Below are 20,671 nucleotides of genomic sequence, written 5' to 3' on the forward strand. Positions count from 1 at the left end.
ACAACCCGGGCAAAAATAAGAAGGGTAATGTGAGAACTCTCGCCAAGAGTCCAGTACAGCTAAATAAATATATTCAGAGAAATAAAAGATATACAAAGGTCCTTCCCCCCCAAAAATGCCATTGTAATTTTTTTTTAATGATGTAAAGCTTGGGAGCTAAGAATATAATTAATTCAATTTGGGTTTTTTGCATTTCGCCCTGTTCAGAATCTCTCCGTGAGGAATATTCAGTTCCCAATGAGTGAAGATGAAGATGCTACTTTTAACGATCCGGGTATTAACTCATCATGATCTTGATTATCTTCGTATCAGCTACGAATATTTGGACAGCAGTTTATCTCTCTCCCTTTTTTCTTTTAAGGAATCCATGATACTATTCTTGGTTGACTTGACCCTGACAAAGCAGGTGTGTCCTCATGTCTACCAGCCTACTTCAATAAATGCCTTTTCCAGTGGCGACTGTTATAAACTGTTACTTGGGACTTTCCAATCTGCAGTTTTTGAGTGGGACGCCTTGGACATCACCCAACAATAACATCTCAAGCAAAATGTCACTCCTTCCACTCAAACGGTTGGCACAGCAACATTGAGAAAACAGGCACCTAAAAATCTTCTGTCACCTAAACATCTTCTCTAACCCTTTTGGGGAAAGTGGGGTTGTTTCCATTTCCATTCTTACGGTGCCCTTCTCGAGTCTGTTACATTTGCCAAAAAAGGGGACTCAGCCCTGAGCCCGCTTGTAACCCAGGACAGAGGTATTTCCCACAAGACACTGAGACAAAGCCTCAACATGTGACCGAGTCCATCGCGGAAAGTGTCAAGATGCTGCTGTCGGTGGTATAGAATGGCTCCGAAGCGCTCCATGATCTAAACAACAAGAAAGAAGTTTCGCTGACTAAAAACCTGTATTTTGAGGTGGAACTTAAGATAAAAATGTTAAAAGATTAAAAGGGGTAGTAGAGGCAAAGGCCTCTGCTTATTCTGATGCCCCTGGGCTTCAAAATTCAGTTGTCTGTGAGGTACATATACATGCAGATGCGGAAAATGGCAACTTCCCTAAAGTTGTGAGTGCGTGCTGGGAACATTTGTAATGTTGGCCACAGCTATGTAGAAGCAAATCTCCTTTCAAAAAGAGATCTCTTTCAGACTGTGGCCATGATCCAGAGCTCAGTATGTGCAGAAGTTTTCCCCAGAGGTATTTCTATGGTGCACAGAAAATTTTCTTCCCATAGAAGTGTGTGCCAAAGCAACAACAATCCCAACTCTGGCTAATGGGTTAAACATGCACACTAGATTGCACCAAGTATGTTTTTTTTGCGGAGGGGGGGGGGTCAAACTAGCACAATAACTGGAAAATTGGTGGGGAAGAATGAACATTGGAGACTAAAATATAAAATAAAGATTAATGGAAGAAAAGTGTTTCTCTCCTTGGTCCCATCTGCCTGAAATCTGCTGAGCACACGACAATGGGAACATGTATTGTTAATGGGAAAAAATGTAACCTGAGATTATCGTTCTAGTGACTGATGTAATGACAAACAGTTTGATGGAAGACAATTGAGCAACATATTTTGGCAAGTTAGAAAAGCCATGCAAATTCTTTGGCTTGGAATCAGAAGAACAGTCTCCCGCAAACAGCGTTTTTATAACATTAGAGATTTCAAGGGCCCAATCTATTGTTACTCCGCTCCAAGCATTTACACATCTTTTGATATGATCAGAATTTCCATCCAGAATACAGCCAAGCATTGATTTCGGACACCAGTCTGCATATTTGACAGAACATTAAGGGCAGGAAACTCACCAGTGGAAATGCTTCTTCTTTAAGCATCATGGAGTATGCCCAAAGACTGAGACCAAGCACTTGGCCTGATGGACCTCAGACCTATGGCAATGGCACTGTAGCCTTCACCTGGTCCACACCTGCTTGTACTGCAGGTGAAGGTGTGACCACATTAGGACCATGTGGTAGAAGTGGGTGCTGTTCCTTGCCATGCTATCGAAGCAAGGGCCTGCCCTCCCACACTGTCCAAGGGAACCTAAAGTGAAGTTGGAAAATGTATTCCATTTGACAACAGACACAACGTCTGTTGAGGGGGTTGGGCTGGTAAGATCTCAGCCTAAATCCAGCTCAGTTCAGTCTGACTGAAACCTGTTGCCCTGATTCAATGATGTAAGGAGCTCCGTCACCCAGAACAGTTTTCCCATTTATTTCCACATAAGGAGACAGAGAGTAAAATTCATGAGGTGTGGCCATCTTCCATTAAAATGAATGAGGACCTTGCATGCTCTAGAGAGAATTCTGTATGAACATCTTGCCAGATCAGACCTGATTTGATCAAGTCAAATCTGGGAAAGGTCCTACAAATCTGGGAAAGGTCCTACAAAGGAACCTTTGCTAGGTTTTCTATGCAGTTTTCCTTTTTAATGGAACACGCAACGAGACAGTTGATAAGCCCGAAAATGTTCTATTATGTCAAATATGAGACTTCAAGCACATCAGGCTGGTTGTCCACTTAAAAATGTCCCACAAAGAAAAGCAAAAGCCCTCAGACCCTTCATCCAAATCTGAACATACAGCAGATTACTGTACCTACCTTGTGCTAGACATAGCAGAAAAACAGTTGTGATCTAATCTCTTATGGTGGGAAGGAAAAAGACGACAGAGGGAGGAGGAAGGGAAATCGGCCTGATCAAGCATATTAGAGTATATTGAAAGGGAAGAATGGGGGGGGGGGATTCCAAAATCTTGATTCTCTTCCTTTCATGATTCTTCGCAGGCCTCTGAACTATATATACCAAAGTTGCTTCTCAACATTCTGCCATGCTGTATCATGACCAAGAAATGGAACCCAAGGCAGGGCTATGTAGACAGGGGCCGACTCAAGCCCTCTTCACTGGGGTCATCAGAAGCAAGAGGGTTAGGGCCCCCTCCCTCCAACAGTTCTTCCAAATGCACCTCTTTGCTTTCTCACACCGAAGTGAGCTCCTGGTATTTGCTGTTTATGGGGAAAAGGAAAACACTGCACTTGGAGGCTCTATAGAAAAGAAGCCCAATCTCCTCCAGACTCTATCACTCCTGACACCGGATGGTCCAACTTTTACTGACAAGGTGCCTGCGGGGGGGCGGTGGGGGGCGGTTGCAATGTGCCCTTGAGCACTGAATTAGATGCACTGCACCCCCCAAAAAAGTATCTCTGCAATCTATAGGCCCTCCATCCACACATTCTCCACTCATCAAAAGGGCAGGCATTTCGCTAGCCGAAAATAACGAAGAGGCGAAAATATGCTTAAGCAGCATCTGCTACAGCAAGGTTAGTGCCAGCCCACCCAAAGACTTAACAAGTCTAGGAAAACTTTCATTTTATACACCTGTGCCTGCTTTCTATACCACGTGAGGTTTTTTAGAAATATATATTCTATATTATATTTTATAAAAATTTATTTACTTGTAGTAACGAAAAGGTCAGAGAGGGAGCCACAGACGTTGGGGTTAATGCAAGTATTATTTTTTTAAGACAAAACAGGGAAACAAACGACAGAGGACAAAGTCAACACAGGAAAGTAAAGTCAGGACAGACAGTATTGGCAGAACAGACCCATTACTTGTTTTCAATCACACAAAGGATGTTGCAGCTTTTACCCCCACCAATAGCCACTAATCTAGCAGGGGTTTTTCAAGCTTCTGCTGGAACCCCACAGAAGGGAACCCCACCTGAGTAGCATCGCGGAATGAACTGGGGCATAGCGCTCATGTAGAAACCACACGTGTCTTTGCGTTCGCCCACAACCGAGCATTAGTGAGCTGAAGGGATTCTTTTTGCGGCCCTTGCATCAGCCGAAAAGCTGCCCTGCTGGATGTGTGTCCAACTGTACTCTGGAAGTGGCGAAGCTAGCTGGCATATATATATACCAGCATACACACACACACACACACACACACACACACACACACACACACACACACACACACTTGGCAGATGCTTGAGTGCACCCTTTGATCCTCTTATGAGAAAGAGAAATACACGCCTCCTGGCTTGGCATCAAGCAGCGGCGGGCTGCGACGTCAATCAGAAGCATTTTCAGGCATCAAACGCCAAAGGCGGCTCGTTTAATTGCTCAAATATTTCGGGTTATTTGGCTCCCTTGTCACTCCCACACCCGCCCGGCAAGAGCGAGGATTCAACTCTGGAGACTGCAACATTGCTGGAGACAATCGAGGGTCCATTATTTATTTTTAGATGTCTACACGTTGCACTTGTTTCTGAATGGCACTCAAACATCAGCAGAAGTAGAAAAGGCCCGACTTATTTTTTCGTCAAAAATTTGGGAGGCTTTGGCTGTCTAGTTTTTTTGTTTTTTTTTAAGAAAGAGTATAAAAGTACTATTCTGCATACTTTTTTTAAAAAAAAAATGCTTTACACTGCCAATGAAAAACAAAACAATCCCTCAAAGCAAAATACCCTAAAACCTTTCCTTTTGCCAAGGAAGTTATAGTTCAGCAGAAAAAACACAATCCTTTAATGGTAGAAGCAGAAGCTGCAACGTGAATGGTTATTGCACACACAGAGATCAACCAAAGGCAGGCCTATTGGTATTTTTCTGATTTGTGAAGCCCCAAACAGGTGAATCAGGAGAATAAAATAGGCAGCGATCAAACTTCAAGGAAAAGGAGGAGGTAAAAAAAACAGAGGGAGAGACTGTATTTGTGTATGCACACACAAAAGGATGTGATGTGAAGCTCCACGCGGCTGTATGTGTACGCGCACACACAAACATGTGGCGTGAAGCTCCACGCGGCTGTGTGCAGGCACACCCAGAAGGATGCGATGTGGAGTTTCACGGGGCTGGGGCGCATGTGCAAAGCTGCGCACAGGCAGAAGCTCCCCATTCCAATCACTGGCCCCCATGCGGATCACTGGCTGACACTGCAGAGAAGAGGGGAGCCTCTGCTCGCGAGAAGCTTCGTACATATGTCAAAGCACAGGCAGTAGCTGGATAAGACAGAAGGTGTCACCAGGAAAAAATTAATTCAACAAGCCTGCAGGAAAAAGAAAATAAAAAAAGACACCTCTTTTCTTTCCCTTCTCATCGAAAGCGCTCCCCCAAAGCAAACATACTGATTTTTTTTAAGATCCCGAAAGAGCGCCTGTGAGTGGCACGCCATTAATTAAACGAGACCTGCCACCAGTGTGCTAGACATCTACAGCCGCAGGCTCATCGTGTTCCAGTTTATAGGAGAATCGTCTGCAGCAAAGGCAATTGAGAGAAATTCCACACCTGTTGACCCGGGCCGGGCTGCATCTTCCCGTTACTCGTTCCAACATTCTTCTAAGAGATGCGCACGCTGTCGCCCCATCTGAGACGCAACACAAGGAGTCCACGCAGCTGAGACCTGGGCCTGTCTCAGTAAGCTGAGGGGGGGGGCAGGGAAGGAAAAAGAGCACATTAGCAGGCGGGATTGGCTTTCCCCCATTTCCCCCAACACAGCCGATGGTCGGTTGAAAAAGCAACGCTAATCTCAGGTGCGCAGAGAGGCAGGATCTCCTAGCTCGCATGCGTCCTCCTTGCCAATCGGGCATACCCCGTTGCGTTGGCCGCTTCTGTATTTTATAAAGCTTATAAAAGTTGGCACAGCAATGGCAGGGGAGGGCAGTCAGGGTCCGGCCGCCTTCCCATCCACTCAAGCACCCTCCTCAGCAAAGAAGCTGGGATGCAACACCCAACCGAACGCGTTAAGAAAAAGACGCTGCCTTGAGCACCTCGGGGGAACTGCAGCTTAAAAATGTCTGGGAACCAGATGCTGGCCTCCTGATTGCTTATTCCCTGCGCTAACAGGACCCACCATCTAGGCGCACCACACAATCCTATGCAATGTTATTCCAGTCTAAGCCCATTGGGCTTAGGCTACAGTAACTCTGTTTAGGACTACACTGCTATTTTCACCTTAAGTTTCACCAGCCTAGCCCAACTCACTTATTCGTCCAAATCGTCGTCTTTCCTCCCTTTCCAGTAGCCGCTCTCAACCTTAACAGTGGCCTCAATTAGCAAGAGTTTCACCGATCTCATGACAGCTTCCGACTCACTGCTACGGCCACATCAATGAGGAGGGACGTCAGACAGGAAGCACAGAAGAATATACCTGCATGGCATCCGTCCAACATCTGATGCTACCTGAACTTTGAGACCCCAAATGCTGCCCATTTCTAATGCCGTGGGGATTTGCAGACAGGCAGAAATAGGAGGCCATTCTTGCATGCACGTTCTGTCGCACAACAAGATGGCTGCTCGTCGAAGAACACTTTCTATAAACAAGTTGAGAGCCGCTATCTTGATTATGTCCCAGACCAGTTGCAAGATCGGATACAGTGACTCAGCGTCCCGAGCGCCACATAACCCAAATGATGGTAGTGTTGGCATGCCAAAAACATAAGAAATGCTCATGTGCATCACTGCAGATTTCAGCTGGAAGAGTCCTCTGCATTCGTATGTCGGTGAGAGAGACCCGGGAGGCTGAGAACTGCTTTCGGCACACTCCTTTATTTGAATATTTATCTATCTAGTATGAGGAACAACTCAAAAGTAAGGTGCAACATGGCATCCTTCAGAACAGTGATCTTCAACTCATGGATTGGGACTCTCAGGTTGGTTGGCAGAGCTGCCATTTTTCCCCCTACTTTATATAAGGGTGGGCTGCTACCGCTGTTTCCTGTTCCAAAGGGGTGATTGTTTACCCAACTGCAGTTACTTTGCATATTTAGCGGATGAATATAGTAATACAAAGAGAGCAAGAGTGACGTGTCTTCTGTCTCTCTTTGCATGAATGATGGCAGAAGCAACAGGAGAGCAAGCAAGGTCAATAGTGGAGAGGATTCTTCATTCCCACAGGCAAGCTCTTCCATTCCCTGTCACATGACAGTGAAGTCATGTGACTTCCTGCCACATGGCCACCGACTGGTTAAAAGGGGGCGGGGTCCTGAGTCTGGAAAAGTTAAAGACTACTTCTTTAGGATGCAGGGTCTCTTCATTACTGAACATGGTATATTGACAAACGGCCAGATTAAAACTTTCAACTAGGGGCTGTATTTTCATACACCAAATCCAAACACATCTGTAGTACGTGGAAGCATAAGGTGCCACGGGGGAGTGCAAAAACCGCTGGCAGATGAGATAAATGTCCTAATTCGGTGTAGAAAACGGCTCATATCCTATGTACAGCTCAAACCCACACAAATACATTTTGTACAAACAAATACTGACTTTTCGCTATGTGACCACACAGAGAAACAGATGAAGAAGAGTTAGTTTTTATACGCCGACTTTCTCTACCACTTAAGGAAGAATCAAACCAGCTTACAATCACCTTCCCTTCCTCTCTCCAAAACAGGCATCTTGTGAGGTAGGTGAGGCTGAGAGAGCTGTGACTAGCCCAAGGTCACCCAGCTGACTTCATGTGTAGGAGTGGGGAAACAAATCCAGTTCTCCAGATCAGCCTCTGCCACTCATGTGGAGGAGCGGGGAATCAAACCCGGTTCTCCAGATTAGTGTCTACCACTCTTAACCACTACACCACGCTGGCATGTGATTGTCAACCAAGACAAACTGCAGGCTAGTTTCCCAAAGCTTCTTCAACCATGGGCAACTAGCACTAGGCAGTTTTACACATGGTTTAGTGGTCACTGTGTTAGACAGTAGCCAGGGTTCAAGTCTTTGCTCAGCCACGAAGTTTGCTTGGTGACCATGGGCCAATCATCACCTCTCAGCCCAGCCTCCCTAACAGGGTTGACTTGCGGAAATAAATTTGAGAGCTCCTTGCCAACCATATTGTAAGCGCTCTACAGGAAGCACGAAAAGCAATACATCATCAACTATGATTTCATCTTGTGCGGAATGGCCCCAATTCCAACAGGGAGCTTGAGTAACCAAAAACAGAGCAGGGCAAGGAAGAAGCATGTTTCTCTCTCTGGAAATAATGCAGAAAAATTAACAATAGCCAACAATAACCAGGGGAGATGAACGGCAGTAGAATATTCAAAGCTGCAATGAAGGAAACGGAGGGTGGCTTATCAGTTAGTGTGAAACTTGACTAGTACAAAGAAAAACACCAAGGATTGTTTCTTAAACGTTAGTAGGAAAAAGCAATGATTACTTCCATGCTTAAATGAATACCTGAACTGCAATCCTTGCCTAGAACGTTTGCAAACATCAAATACATGTTAGAACAGCAATGAATATTGTAGCTGTAGTACCAGAATGCCTTTTTTCTATTATAACAACTACGGGAAGTGTGTTTTCCACTGTAGTGTTCTCCAGGGTAGTGTATTCCTTGGTTAGTTTTTTGAGCTGGAAGATCCAGCCATAGTCCCAGGTGTTAGAAGACACTTAGAATAACCAAATAGATGGTTCTAGCATTTAAATAACTACCTTGGTAGTCTCCTGGGTCAACAGCTGGGTAGAGCTAAAAACTGTCCCCTGCTGGGGAAATCACTGCAGTCAGGTAGTCAGAGAAGATTTTCTGGTTGAGAAAGAGATCCACCTTACATGGAGGTCTCAGTTTCTCATTTCAAATTGGTTACAGAGAAACAGATGAAGAAGAAGAGTTAGTTTTTATATGCCGACTTTCTCTATCTCTTAAGGAGGAATCAAACCGGCTTACAATCACCTTTCCTTCTCCACAACAGACACCCTGTGAGGTAGGTGGGGCTGAGAGTGTGACTAGCCCAAGGTCACCCAGCTGTTGGAATTTGAAAGACAGACAACTCCTACTAATATTCTTAGGATGAAGCCCCTTCCTTCCCACCACTTTTCACAACTAGGGAAGATGTGTCATACTGCACATAGATACCATCTATTGAATGTACAAACTGGCAAATGTCCTCTCCGAGAGGTTCTAAGCTAGTTTTGAAAGGGGTTGCAGATTAGCCATAGTTCAGATGCCCTGCATATATGAGACCCAGTTGTAGATTCTCAGATTTGGTTTCGTGGTCTTTTGGGGAAGAGGGGAAAAGCGGGAACTACCTTTTCTCTGAGCCTTCCACTGATGAAACCGGGTTTGAGAACGCACTGATCTGGCTCCTCAGAAGCTGGTTACTCTTATCGTCAAGACATACGCTACATGCCAACTGACAGTTACAATGGGAAACCATCGCCACCAAATGAGATCTGACTGAGGAATATATGAGAAGCAATGATGCCATTCTCAAAAATCCAGAGCTACCAGGGAAGGGCAAAAATGTATGCAAGAGTATAAATAGATCTAGATGGTTTCTTCTAAGCCTGCTATCTTTTCTGTCTCATGGTAATGCTCTGAGGTTAACTTGAGGTCATTAATAAGGCTGAGGCAAGTATTTATCCACGGTAATTCTGGGCAGGGCAGTAGGTGCCTCTGGGAAAGATGTGCTTTTTGAACATTATCCTAAACATGACCCTCTCTTATAGAAGGTCTGGGTAGAAGGCAACGTAGATGACCCCCATGGGAGTGCTTCTGGTGTACAGGGTCTTGCTGGGCCTCAGGTACGTGCGTGTGGGGGTATAATTTCCCCCTTCCCACCCTTGAGCATCTTTAAGTTAACAAGACACTAGGAGCCCCATGGCACAGAGAGGTAAGCTGCAGTACTGCAGTCAAAAGCTCTGCTCACAACCTGAGTTCAATCCCGACGGAAGTCGGTTTTAGGTAGCTGGCTCAAGGTTGACTCAGCCTTCCATCCTTCTGAGGCCAGTAAAACGAGCACCCAGCTTGCTGGGGGTAAAGCGTAGACGACAGGGGAAAGCAATGGCAAACCACCCCGTAAAAACATAGTCTGCCTGGTAAACGTTGGGATGTGACGTTACCCCATGGGTCAGTAATGATCTGGTGCTTTACCGAATAAGGCACTGCTTGAAGTCTAGCACACCGATTTTGAGAAAACCCTGATAATGAGATTTGATACAAAGGCCTCAGTGTAATGGTACCGGGGGTGGAGACCAAATTAAACCCAATACGAGTTAGTGATCCAGCTTGTTAGCAAAACACAGGAAGTAGGAAGCATGCCGACATGTCAAAGTATACCACAGGGAAAGTGCAGGACAGCGGGGGGCCAGAGATGGATCCATGAGGGTGGAGACAATCGAGAGAACTGGAGTACTACCTAGGGCACAGAGACACTGCCTGGCCGCCTAGCAGCAGTAGTCAGTGGCGGCCTACTGCCCTCCCCTCTGGGCCTGTCTCCAGCAAAGTCCTATGCTGAGCTGATGGAGCCCTGGTCGTCTTCCTTCTAGGAGGGCAGAAAAAAGCAACAGACCTTTATAAAGCACTGCAATCCGCTGCTCAGACGAAGACACCAAAGGGTGATGCTGAGTCCCACTTTCCCACCTGGTGGTTACCATCCACGACGCACCCACACACATTTGCTGACCTAGAGCTGGAGTACCAGTCTTGGAGAAACAACGTTAATAGAGAGATTTCAGTGGTTTGTCAGAGAATTTTGCGGAACTGATCTGGGTGTAGCCTTGGGTTTTGGACGAACGGTGGTAATTTAAATCCACTTGGGCATGTTAACCTGAGAAGTGATGCAGTGCCAACCCCCACCTCCCATTTTTCTGAAGAGGAGGAGGAAGAAGAGTTGGTTTTTATATGCCGACTTTCTCTACCACTTAAGGAAGAATCAAACCAGCTTACAATCACCTTCCCTTCCCCTCCCCACAACAGACAACATGGGAGGTAGGTGGGGCTGAGAGAGCTCTGAGAGATCTGTGACTGGCCCAAGGTCACCCAGCTGGCTTCATGGGTAGGAGTGGGGAAACAAATCCAGTTTATTTGTCAAGTTTATTTAGTTTATTTACGGTCAAAGACCAGCAACAATTAACATAGTTCCAGCTATATTAAAATTATCGAATTATCAAATCCAGTTCACCAGATTAGCCTCTGCCGCTCATGCGGAAGAGCGGGTAATCAAACCTGGTTCTCCAGATTAGACTCTACTGCTCCAAACTACCGCTCTTAACCACTACACCACGCTGGCTCTTTAAATCCACGTGCGCATGTTAACCTGAGAAGTGAGGAAGTACCAGCCTCCACCTTCCATTTTTCTATTCAGGACTTTGCTTGGTGCTGATGCCAAACGAATGGTAACAGGGTTAGGAGAGCACATTTTATTGGACTCGGGATAAGCACGTTTGTCGGGTTTGCCTTAGTCTCCACATCAGAAGACTATACACAAGGATGCCTGAGGAAAGAGGGGGCGGGGGAAATGGGCCAGTTTTGAATTTGGTTAGCAGATTTTAATGCTGGCCTTCTGCTTAACATACCTGAGGCAGCTTATAAATCGTAACACAACAATCGAACACATTGTCACAGTATAAGTTAAGTTTCCTTTAGAACAAAAAAAAATATAGCTGCTAGCATCAAATTTCTTCAAAACCTTTCCAGACCAGGTAAGTCTTCAACAACACCAGAAGGCCTGCAATGTAGTTTTTTGGTGTCAAGTCACATCTGACTTATGGAGGTCCCTGGTGGGGTTTTCAAAGCAAGAGACGTTCAGAGGTGGTTTGCCACTGCCTGCCTCCGCACCATGACCCTGGTGTTCCCTGGAGGTCTCCCATCCAAATACTTGCCAGGGTCGACCCTGCTTAGCTTCTGAGATCTGATGAGATCGGGCTAGCCTGGGCTATCCAGCTCAGGGCTTGTAGGTGAAAGTCACATATTCTAGGGATTCTTTAGAAAGGATCTACTAAAGACAAGAATTTAAATGGAACCACTCAAAGTTTGGAGAAGCCTGGTTTTAGTGGGGTGGTTTAGTGCCACACCTGGACCAGAGAGACCCATGTTCAAATACTCTTTATGGGCAGCTTTATGGCGGTTCACTAGTCTCTCTCAGCCGAATCTACTTTATAGGGATACTGCGAGGATAAAATGAGGGAGGGGAAAAAGTGCCATCGGGCTCCTTGGAGGAAGGGCAGAATAAAAATACTAAACATGTTATCTTCACTAGGGCTCTAGCTATGAAATACACTATTCAACTTCCCTATGTAGATGCTACTTTAAAAAATTGTCTATTTATACCCCACCTTTCTCCCCAATAGGGACCTGAAGCAGCTTACACTGTTTTTGCCTCCATTTTATCCTAACAACCCCCTGAGGTAGGTTAGGCTGCGGGTGTGTGTCTGACCCAAGGTCACCCAGCAAGCTTCCATGGAAGAGTGGGGATTCGAACCTGGGCCTCCCAGCCCGACACTTTAACCACTACACCATGCTGGCTCTCCACTGAATTTAAAGGGCTGCTTCCTTAACAACTTTAAAGAATCCAGGACTGGTCCTGGCTAGCACTGATTTTTTTTTTTTAAATGGATGCTCCTTTAACCAGACTGTTCTCTGAAGCAGAGTTGAGTGAAGCAATACTGCCACCTTCAACAGCTGAAGAAAGCTTCACAATAAGCCTTAAGGCTATTCAATTAAACACATTTTCATATACTTCATAACCTTTCTATGTTAAAAAGAAATCACAGGAAGTATTCTTTTTTGCAATAAAGTGTGTTTAATATGTCTGGAGATCAGCCAGGAAGAGAGTCAGGAAATCCTGGCATTGACTAATAATTCTGAAGAACCACCAAGCATCTTTAGCTTCTTACTCAATGCAATAACACCAGTTCCGTTCAGAAATCTATTTTCCATGAGCGGATCAAAAAATCTGCACAATAGGGCCACCTAGGAATAGGACAGAGAAATCAAGTTTTTAAAAAATGGACGACAGAACAAAAAAGTCTAAGCAACGAGATCTCACAAGACTACTTTCCAAGGTCCTGGAAGTTCCATTTTGAAAATCAGGGTGGGGGTGGTGAAGTGGGCAAGAAAATCGGGGGGGGGGGGAGAGTGAGAAAGGGAAGCTGAGTGGAGGCAGGCAAAATGGAGAGATGGGGTAGTCGACATAGGAAGAAAATTCTTCTCCTATGCAAGTCTCCCAATTGTCTTTTACTGATTTACTATGGCCAAACCGAGAAATGTTCACAATTATCAAGCAAGGAATTGCTGTCTTTTTAAAAAAAAATTCATCTAAAAATATTAAAATACAGTTGCCTTCAAAAGGTATTTGATTCAAGTATATAATATTTTAATGAAAGACTGCCATAAACTCTGGCCTTCTCTAGAGTAAGTCAGGGCAGACAATAATGAGCTAGATGGATTAGTGAGCTGAAACAGTATATCTATACGAACGCTCTCCTGACAAAGGCTTGCAAAAGCGTGTTGGCGCTTGATTAGTGTGGAGCAGTGACCTCACAATTGTTGGTAAGAACCGTATGTTAACATCTGGAAAACGTTAAACTCTACTGCTGTTATCTTCCCATTTAGACCTTTCTTCACTCCTTTGTTAACACGTTGCTGATACATCGCTAAAGATGTTGGCAGCAAATGGTCCAATTTCTCATGTGTTCAAAGAATACACAAGATACAAACTGTCAGAAATGATCATGTATGTTAACAGGTCTATGATCTGTAAACTTATAAGCACACCCTGGTAAACAGACATTTTGTCGGGACATAATGGAAATGGAACAAGAGGCGGCCCTTTGACAAAGGCGCTTGGTAGTTCTTGAGCTCTACTAGTCTACGCCAGTTGCCTGACTTTTCCCTCAAGGCTAAGAGCAACCAGTAACCAGCAATATTCACTGTAATGGGTTACTGATCTAGAAACCGTGAGCTAATAAAACAACGTTGTGCTTCCAAGATTCTCAGGAGCTTAAAAAGAGGTTGACTGCTCAGGAAGCCTCAGAGCCAAAATGCTCAAACTCTTTCCAAGCACCGTTTTAATGTTCCAAGGTATGAAACCACTGTTGGTGCATGCATAGGTCTTACTGGATGGCCTTTAACAGGCCAGAGGGAGTGAGGCATCTGAAAATCCGGATCTCTCAGACTGGGAGAGTATCCTGACGTGTAGCAAAGGCTATGGTTTGTACAGCTCCTCTGCTCATATATTAGCTTAAAGTCATAAAACCTGCCTCAAGAACCCGTGATTGACTGAAAGCGAGCAATACGTATTGTTGAACAATTCGGGATTAAAGACTTTTTTAGACCTGAGATAAGAGCCTCCATGCATAATGAACAGAGCTGTAGGTTGGGCGCCAGGCCCTTAATGTGGCTTTCTGCATTGCGTAAAGGTTACCCACACATATTCTCCAATCACATCCCTCTGGAATTCCATCCGTTGACTTCAAGCGCATTAAGCGACAGGTAGGCATTTGGACAGCCCAGTGACACAATTCTCCTCCACCCCGATCATAACAAAATGGCCCAGCCGTAACAACCAATGTTGCAAATACACAACCACACAAATGTTCGTAGAGCAATAAGCCAACACAATAAGGTCCGCTCCCTTCCCCCACGTGTAAGCCACAATCAAGTTAGCAAAAGGCAAAGTAATCGACCCAGAATGGCTTCCTTTGCTGCGGCCTCCACCGTCCAACATGCAGAAAGCGGCGTTGACGCCATGGATGGTTAAGTTAAGCAGAAGCGCTGGGAACATGCTTGCACGTTTTAGTGGTTTTATCTAACGGGAGCAGGGAGTAAACGTAGATTCTGTGCGTGGATCCCCATGCTGGGGATCTCTCTCCCTGCCCCGCCCCATTCGAACTACCCCAAAATTAGCGCGCATGCTACGCTTGGCCTGCAAACACAGAACGAGACCAGAAAGGTGGGGTGGGTTTGCGGGGTGGGAAGAACGTCAAAGAAGTTAACACATTATACTGCTGTTGCTGCCTTTACGTCCACACCAGCGCACATGCCTTCTCCTCCTCTTTACTCTCTCTCGGAGCTGGGTTAGCTGACCTGGAGCATGCACAAAAGGTGGACGTGAGGATCCGCCCCCTCCTACTCTACCTAATTCTGCTCAGCTGACTCGTTGCCCTGGACATTGGCTGCAGTGCGATGCATTCGTCACTTAAAGCCACTCGGCTGGAGTACATCTACAAGTGGACAAAAGGGATGGAACACATACAGGTCAGTGAGACAGCGGTTACTTTTTTTTTAAAGGCAAGACATAGGACAGGATCTTTACAGGCAAACATCATTTAAAACAGCTGGGACAAAAATCTTCTAGGCAGCACATATATATATATATATATATGCATGCCCAGGGCCACTGGTTTGTGAACACGCTGAGGGTGCCGGACCGGGACACATGTATTTGGACTCCCGGGAGACCCTGCTCTGAAAAGAGCAAAATTTCTAACCCAAGTGGGTTGTGGGAAGGCTGGTAAAACCAAATAATGGGAAGAATCCAGATGGGACTTGCACAGCGGCTAGTGAGAGGCTGCTGGCCGTTCGACATAGGTTCCTGGCAATTTTTCCCTGGGATATTTGGGACCTATAATCCCTTTCCAAGGTTTTCGCACTATTTTCTTGTTCTACCCGCCCATGATAATTTGCAGAGACAAAGAGTGCCTAACCCAGGAGAGGTGGCTATGATTTGATAACAGTTCAAGCTTGCCTTCACAATCTAACAAATTAAGCATCTCCATCAGTTATGAGGAACATGGGGGGGGGGCAGGTTTGCAGAACGTGGCCTTCTAAGCCACAATCATTTTTAAAAACTGTGTTGGAAACCAGTGTCCCTGCACATAGGAGACTGAACACAAGCAGCTTTTTTCCTATTGCCATCCATGGGATTTAATCTTTAGTGTCACATTTCAAATCTCCTTTCATTTGGGTATTTACAGAGAAGGTAGAGGGGGGAAATAACCAGAAATATCAAAAACTTAACGTGCATCCCTTTCTCCAACACTACTATCTCTTGTGCCCTTAAATAAAGTTGTCACCGAAACTAGCATTTTTTTATCATGCAATTACTAGTCATTTCAGCATTAGCCAATAGCAAGATGTTCCTCGGCAAGAGCGAAGTCCAATCAGAATTGAGGCTTCGCTGCCAGCTGGAACAAGAAAACGAACATTTCGTGGACGCACAACATGAGGAGAGAGTAGGGAAACAGGGCTTTCGGAAAACATCTGGAAGTGGACACACTGTAAAGTGGACTTGCCAACCTTGAAAATCAAAGCAAAGTATTCCACGCAGCGACAACATGGGTTGGATCCCAGTTCTGTTCTGCAAAATGGTAGGGCTTTCCCACCTTCGTTTACAGAATGGATCTGCAGGATTCCACCAACCAAGCGGCTTTAATATTTATGGTGATCTGCATTTATACCTGTATGGTAAACCACGGTAAGTAAAGCGACTTACCTCTGAGCAATAACTTTTGATGAGAACTGGAACAGCGATTAAAAAAGACAATTTCACACTTCCTAAGGTATTTGTTTCCCTCTGCCGCAAACCAACCAACCAACTTGATTTTATTATGCAAAACTGCTGGCAAGGTAGCACCTTGTCAGTTATGGGGAGTGTTTGGTCACACAGCTGTTTCAGTGTCGCTCTGGATTTTGTGTTTTTCACCTGAAAAAGTGAGCTCTGGCTGGGGAAAGCTTATGCCACCAATTAAGGCTCGTTTGGGCTATAGATGACTGGCATGGCTGTCTGAGATCTGCCTCTCTATGGCTCAGGAGCCAAACCATATGTAATTGGTCCTCAGCTGGCCTTTCGACAGAGATACGATCGTGGACTTCATTCTCATGTCCTTTCATTAGACTTTCAGAACTTCCCATTAAAAGAAAGCATGATTTATATGTAAATAATGGTTTACTGAATTCCACTCTTCACTGTGTGTGTGTGTGTGTGTGTTAAGTGCCGTCAAGTCATTTCTGACTCATGGCGACCCTATGAATCAAAGTCCTGCAAAATGCTAGGGGAGTAAAGCCCATTGAACTCCCCGGGAACCGTCTTCTGAGTAGACCTGCTTAGGCAGATATTGTCAACTGCAGTCTTACATGCATTGTTTTGGAAAAAATCCAAAAGGCCAAGCTATGCATTGTGTGTGTGTTAAGTGCCATCAAATCGCTTCCGACTCAAGGCAACCCTATGAATCAAAGTCCTCCAAAATGTCCCATCTTTGACAGCCTTGCTCAAATCTTGCAAACTGAGGGCTGTGGCTTCCTTGACTGAGTCTAGCCATCCTCTTTTCCTGCTGCCCTCAACTTTTCCTAGCATGACTGTCTTTTCCAGTGACTCTTGTCTTCTCATAATGTAACCAAAACACGATAGCCTCAGTTTAGTCATTTTAGCTTCTAGGGTCAGTTCAGGCTTGATTTGATTTAGAACCTGTCATGAGTCAGCCTGCAGAAAGTCAGCCTGCAGAGACCTCCTCTGACGAAGAGGAAGTAGAGGCCAGAATAGAAGATCAGCCAAAGTCAGGAGATGACTCACCATGCCTGCAGCCTGCCAGCTCAAGGACTCCAGTTGGACCTGACACCTTGCAACATGCAGTGTCTCCAGAGGCCTCGCCAAGGCCACTGGAGCAGAAAAGAAAACAGGTTCGTCTGGCAATGCAGCAGAGACGGCAGAGTGCTAGACTGAAGGCTTTACACAGGAACCTCCCCAGTAGAAGTGATGAGGAAGAGCAGGGCTGAAGCACCACCTTTGAACTCAGCCTCATCAGAATCAGCTGGCTCTGCTACAGCAGCAGGAGAAGGGATTTAAGCCATCAGTTAGGCTTGGCTGTTGTGCAAGCAACTTGTCACCAACCTCCTGGTGTACCGGCCTTGTTTCCCTGCTATCCTTTGGATTCCTGGTATCCGGAGTTCTTGGACTGGCTCTGACTAACACCTTGGACTTCCCTTGCCTGTATTGATATCTTGGACTCTGCCTTCACTGTGAATGACCTTGGACTGTTCCCCAGACTTACAGCCCTCGCTCCTCGCCTGCACCACGACAGAACCCACTGATTTGGGTTTTTTTGGCAGTCCACGATATTCCTAACACTCTCCTCCAACACCACACGGTGGCCAGGGAGCTTCTGCTAGAAACGACATGAAGTGTACTTGAACACATGAATTGGCTTACACTGAATCAGATCCTTGGGTCCACAGAAGTCCTTTCTAGTCTGACCTGACAGCTGCTCTCCACAGCCTCAGGCTGAGGTCTTTTCATACCACCCCTACCTGATTTTTTTAACTAGAGATGCCAGGGATTGAACCCGGGCCCTTCTGCACGCCAAGCAAAGTAACAGCCATTTACTTTCATCTTATGAGAAGGTAGTTATTTCAGAGGGTTCCCTGCAACAACAAAGTAGTAACGTAGACAAGAATCCACCCAAGCCGATGGTACATATTTTGACACCCCCTTGTACTAAAAATAATTCACCGAGTGGTTCCAGAAAGGCATCGTTTGATGAAACCTACAAGGGAAAAACTGATTTTAATATGGCTCTATTTATCCCCAAAGGACATGACTGTAAAACCACAGTTTCAACAAGAGATTCATTACTGTGAACACAGAGATTCACCAATTGTAGTAGAGAGCTAAAAGTTCCTAGATGACCACCAAAGTCCTGAAAGAGGGCTGCTCGTCAGCCATTTGCAATACCTGATGTCTTAGCAGCCTTGCTGTGAAGAGCATCAGGAAGTGGACACTTGTAGGCAGATCCAGAACAGCCACATATACAGCAGCAAAGGCTGGCGAGACGGCTTACCATACAAAGGATGAGAAAACGCACACATCTTCACAAAAGCATAGGAACAGGTAGTGCCAATTTCTCCTCGAGGTATGAATGGTATAACCATCCACATGAGCACTTATTCAAGAAGAAGAAGAAGAGTTGGTTTTTATATGCCGACTTTCTCTACCACTTAAGGCAGAATCAAACTGGCTCACAATCACCTTCCCTTCCCCTCCCCACAACAGACACCCTGTGAGGTAGGTGGGACTGAGAGAGCTCTAAGAGAGCTGTGACTAGCCCAAGGTCACCCAGCTGGCTTCACGTGGAGGAGTGGGGAAACAAAGCCTGTTCGCCAGATTAGCCTCCGCCGCTCGTGTGGAGGAGTGGGGAATCAAACCCGGTTCTCCAGATCAGACTCCACCACTCCAAATCACTGCTCTTAACCACTACACCATGCTGGCTCTCAAGACATGGAAAACATCAATGGATGACACTGAAATGCCAGATGAGGCCTCCTTTGGTGTATGAATCTGTAACTCCAAAGGAGAATGCAAGTTATCCTGACCAGAGACAGAAGACTGTTCTCTGCCATTAAAGCTCCTGTTCCTTAAAAAAAAAACACATTAATGGTAACGGACGTAGTTGACGAGGGCAGGGGATTAATGCAGATTCTGACCAGCTCCTGGAACATCCAAAGGCACCGCTGCCTTCTGAACATAGAAGACCTCGGTATTACTATGTCAAGCAGGGATAACGCTTTCAAAACGGGTGCAAAATCTCTACCACGTGGTCTCAACTATGTCTTCTGCATTTCCATAAGGCCCCTAACACAGTCAAGCAGCTTCTCCACATACATGTCTACCTGCAGTAGCGCTTCTAGGAGACAAAGGGAGGGCTTACAAAGACTTCCGGGAAGAGAGCAAGGAAATGCTAGGAAATGCTAGGGCGGGGGTCCCCAACAGGGCGCTCGTGGGTGCCATGGCACTCAATCAATGCTTTTAGGAAGTGGATGGGGCCAGGTAGGGCTTTTGCCCAGCAAGGCTTCTGATTGGCTGTGCAGATTTCTTTAACTGTTTCTTGGGCAGCAGCTGCCACCACAGCTGTGGCAATGATTTTGTGGTTGGTTCCGCCTCCTGTGGCAGCCATTCTGTTGCTGTGCCCACCATGAGTCAGAATTCCAAAGGTGCCCGCAGGCTCAAAAAGGCTGGGGTCCCCTGCGCTAGGGTGATTCAACTGCTCCTAGGTTAATCCAATGGCTGAAAGTGAGCCTTGGATACTCACCGTGAAGGCTCCTTCTGCTCTGAGATACAAAGGGCATCTACGATTGGGTGTTTCGGCTTTGCATGCTTCGGGAGGCAGGACCTAAAAACTGTCTCCTGGGAACGCCCCCTGTCTTCTCCAGTTCAAGACTTTCCGAGAATTAGCAGGCTCAAACATAAACTCCCCAGGAAGGAAGCAAGCTCAGAGAATATGACTTGGTTAACACAGAACAGCAGTGTAACTGGTAAGAAACAGTAGCATGGGAAAAAACAGTGCAAACAGGTAAGTAACAACAGTCATAAATGTATGCTACCTAAGTAGGTAACGAAGGCTAGGCACATAGGTAATAATGTTAAGTGAGAAACTGACTTTTTAAAGGTTAAGTTTACCATTACGGGGAGGTATACCCGTGATAATTTTCTTCCAATATTACTCAGAACATCTGGGCGGGGAGATGCCCTTCGTATCTCAGAGCAGAAGGAGCCTTCACGGTGAGTATCCAAGGCTCATTCTCGCTCTGAGAGAGTTGGGAGATCTGATGGAATACTTCGTGGTGGATTTCACTTGTTCCGGGACAGTTAAGCTCCTGTCGCGCTTTCGCGAAATGTCCTTTTGGTATATGTTGAGGAAGTCCTGGAGCGGTCTGGCGTGCAACCTCGCCCACTGGACAGAAGGGATGCAGGATATCATCAGTCCTTGGAATCTGGTCAATGACATGAGGCAAGAGGACTTGGCAATGATCGTCTTCCTGGCGATGGTGCAAATCTTCGCAATCTTGTCCTCCGGCAATATGAGCATGTTGTTGGACGTGTCGATGTAGACCCCTAGATGATGAATGTGTTGGGATGGTGTCAGCTGACTTTTGTCGAAATTTGTCAGGAATCCGTGATCTGCCAAC

At 45.8% G+C, this 20,671-nt stretch overlaps 1 protein-coding gene across 1 annotated transcript in view; it reads right to left on the reverse strand.

The window, feature by feature from the left end:
• Window positions 1–785: 785 nt before the first annotated feature.
• ATP11B (ATPase phospholipid transporting 11B (putative)) overlaps window positions 786–20,671 on the reverse strand; it is a 97,004-nt gene continuing 77,118 nt past the window's right edge. The window contains 2 exon segments of the mRNA XM_056849791.1: window positions 786–867; window positions 5,281–5,414. Of these exon segments, the coding sequence (XP_056705769.1) occupies window positions 786–867; window positions 5,281–5,414 (216 nt within the window).

Source organism: Euleptes europaea, chromosome 5 (genome assembly GCF_029931775.1).
Source record: "Euleptes europaea isolate rEulEur1 chromosome 5, rEulEur1.hap1, whole genome shotgun sequence".
Taxonomy (NCBI): domain Eukaryota; kingdom Metazoa; phylum Chordata; class Lepidosauria; order Squamata; family Sphaerodactylidae; genus Euleptes; species Euleptes europaea.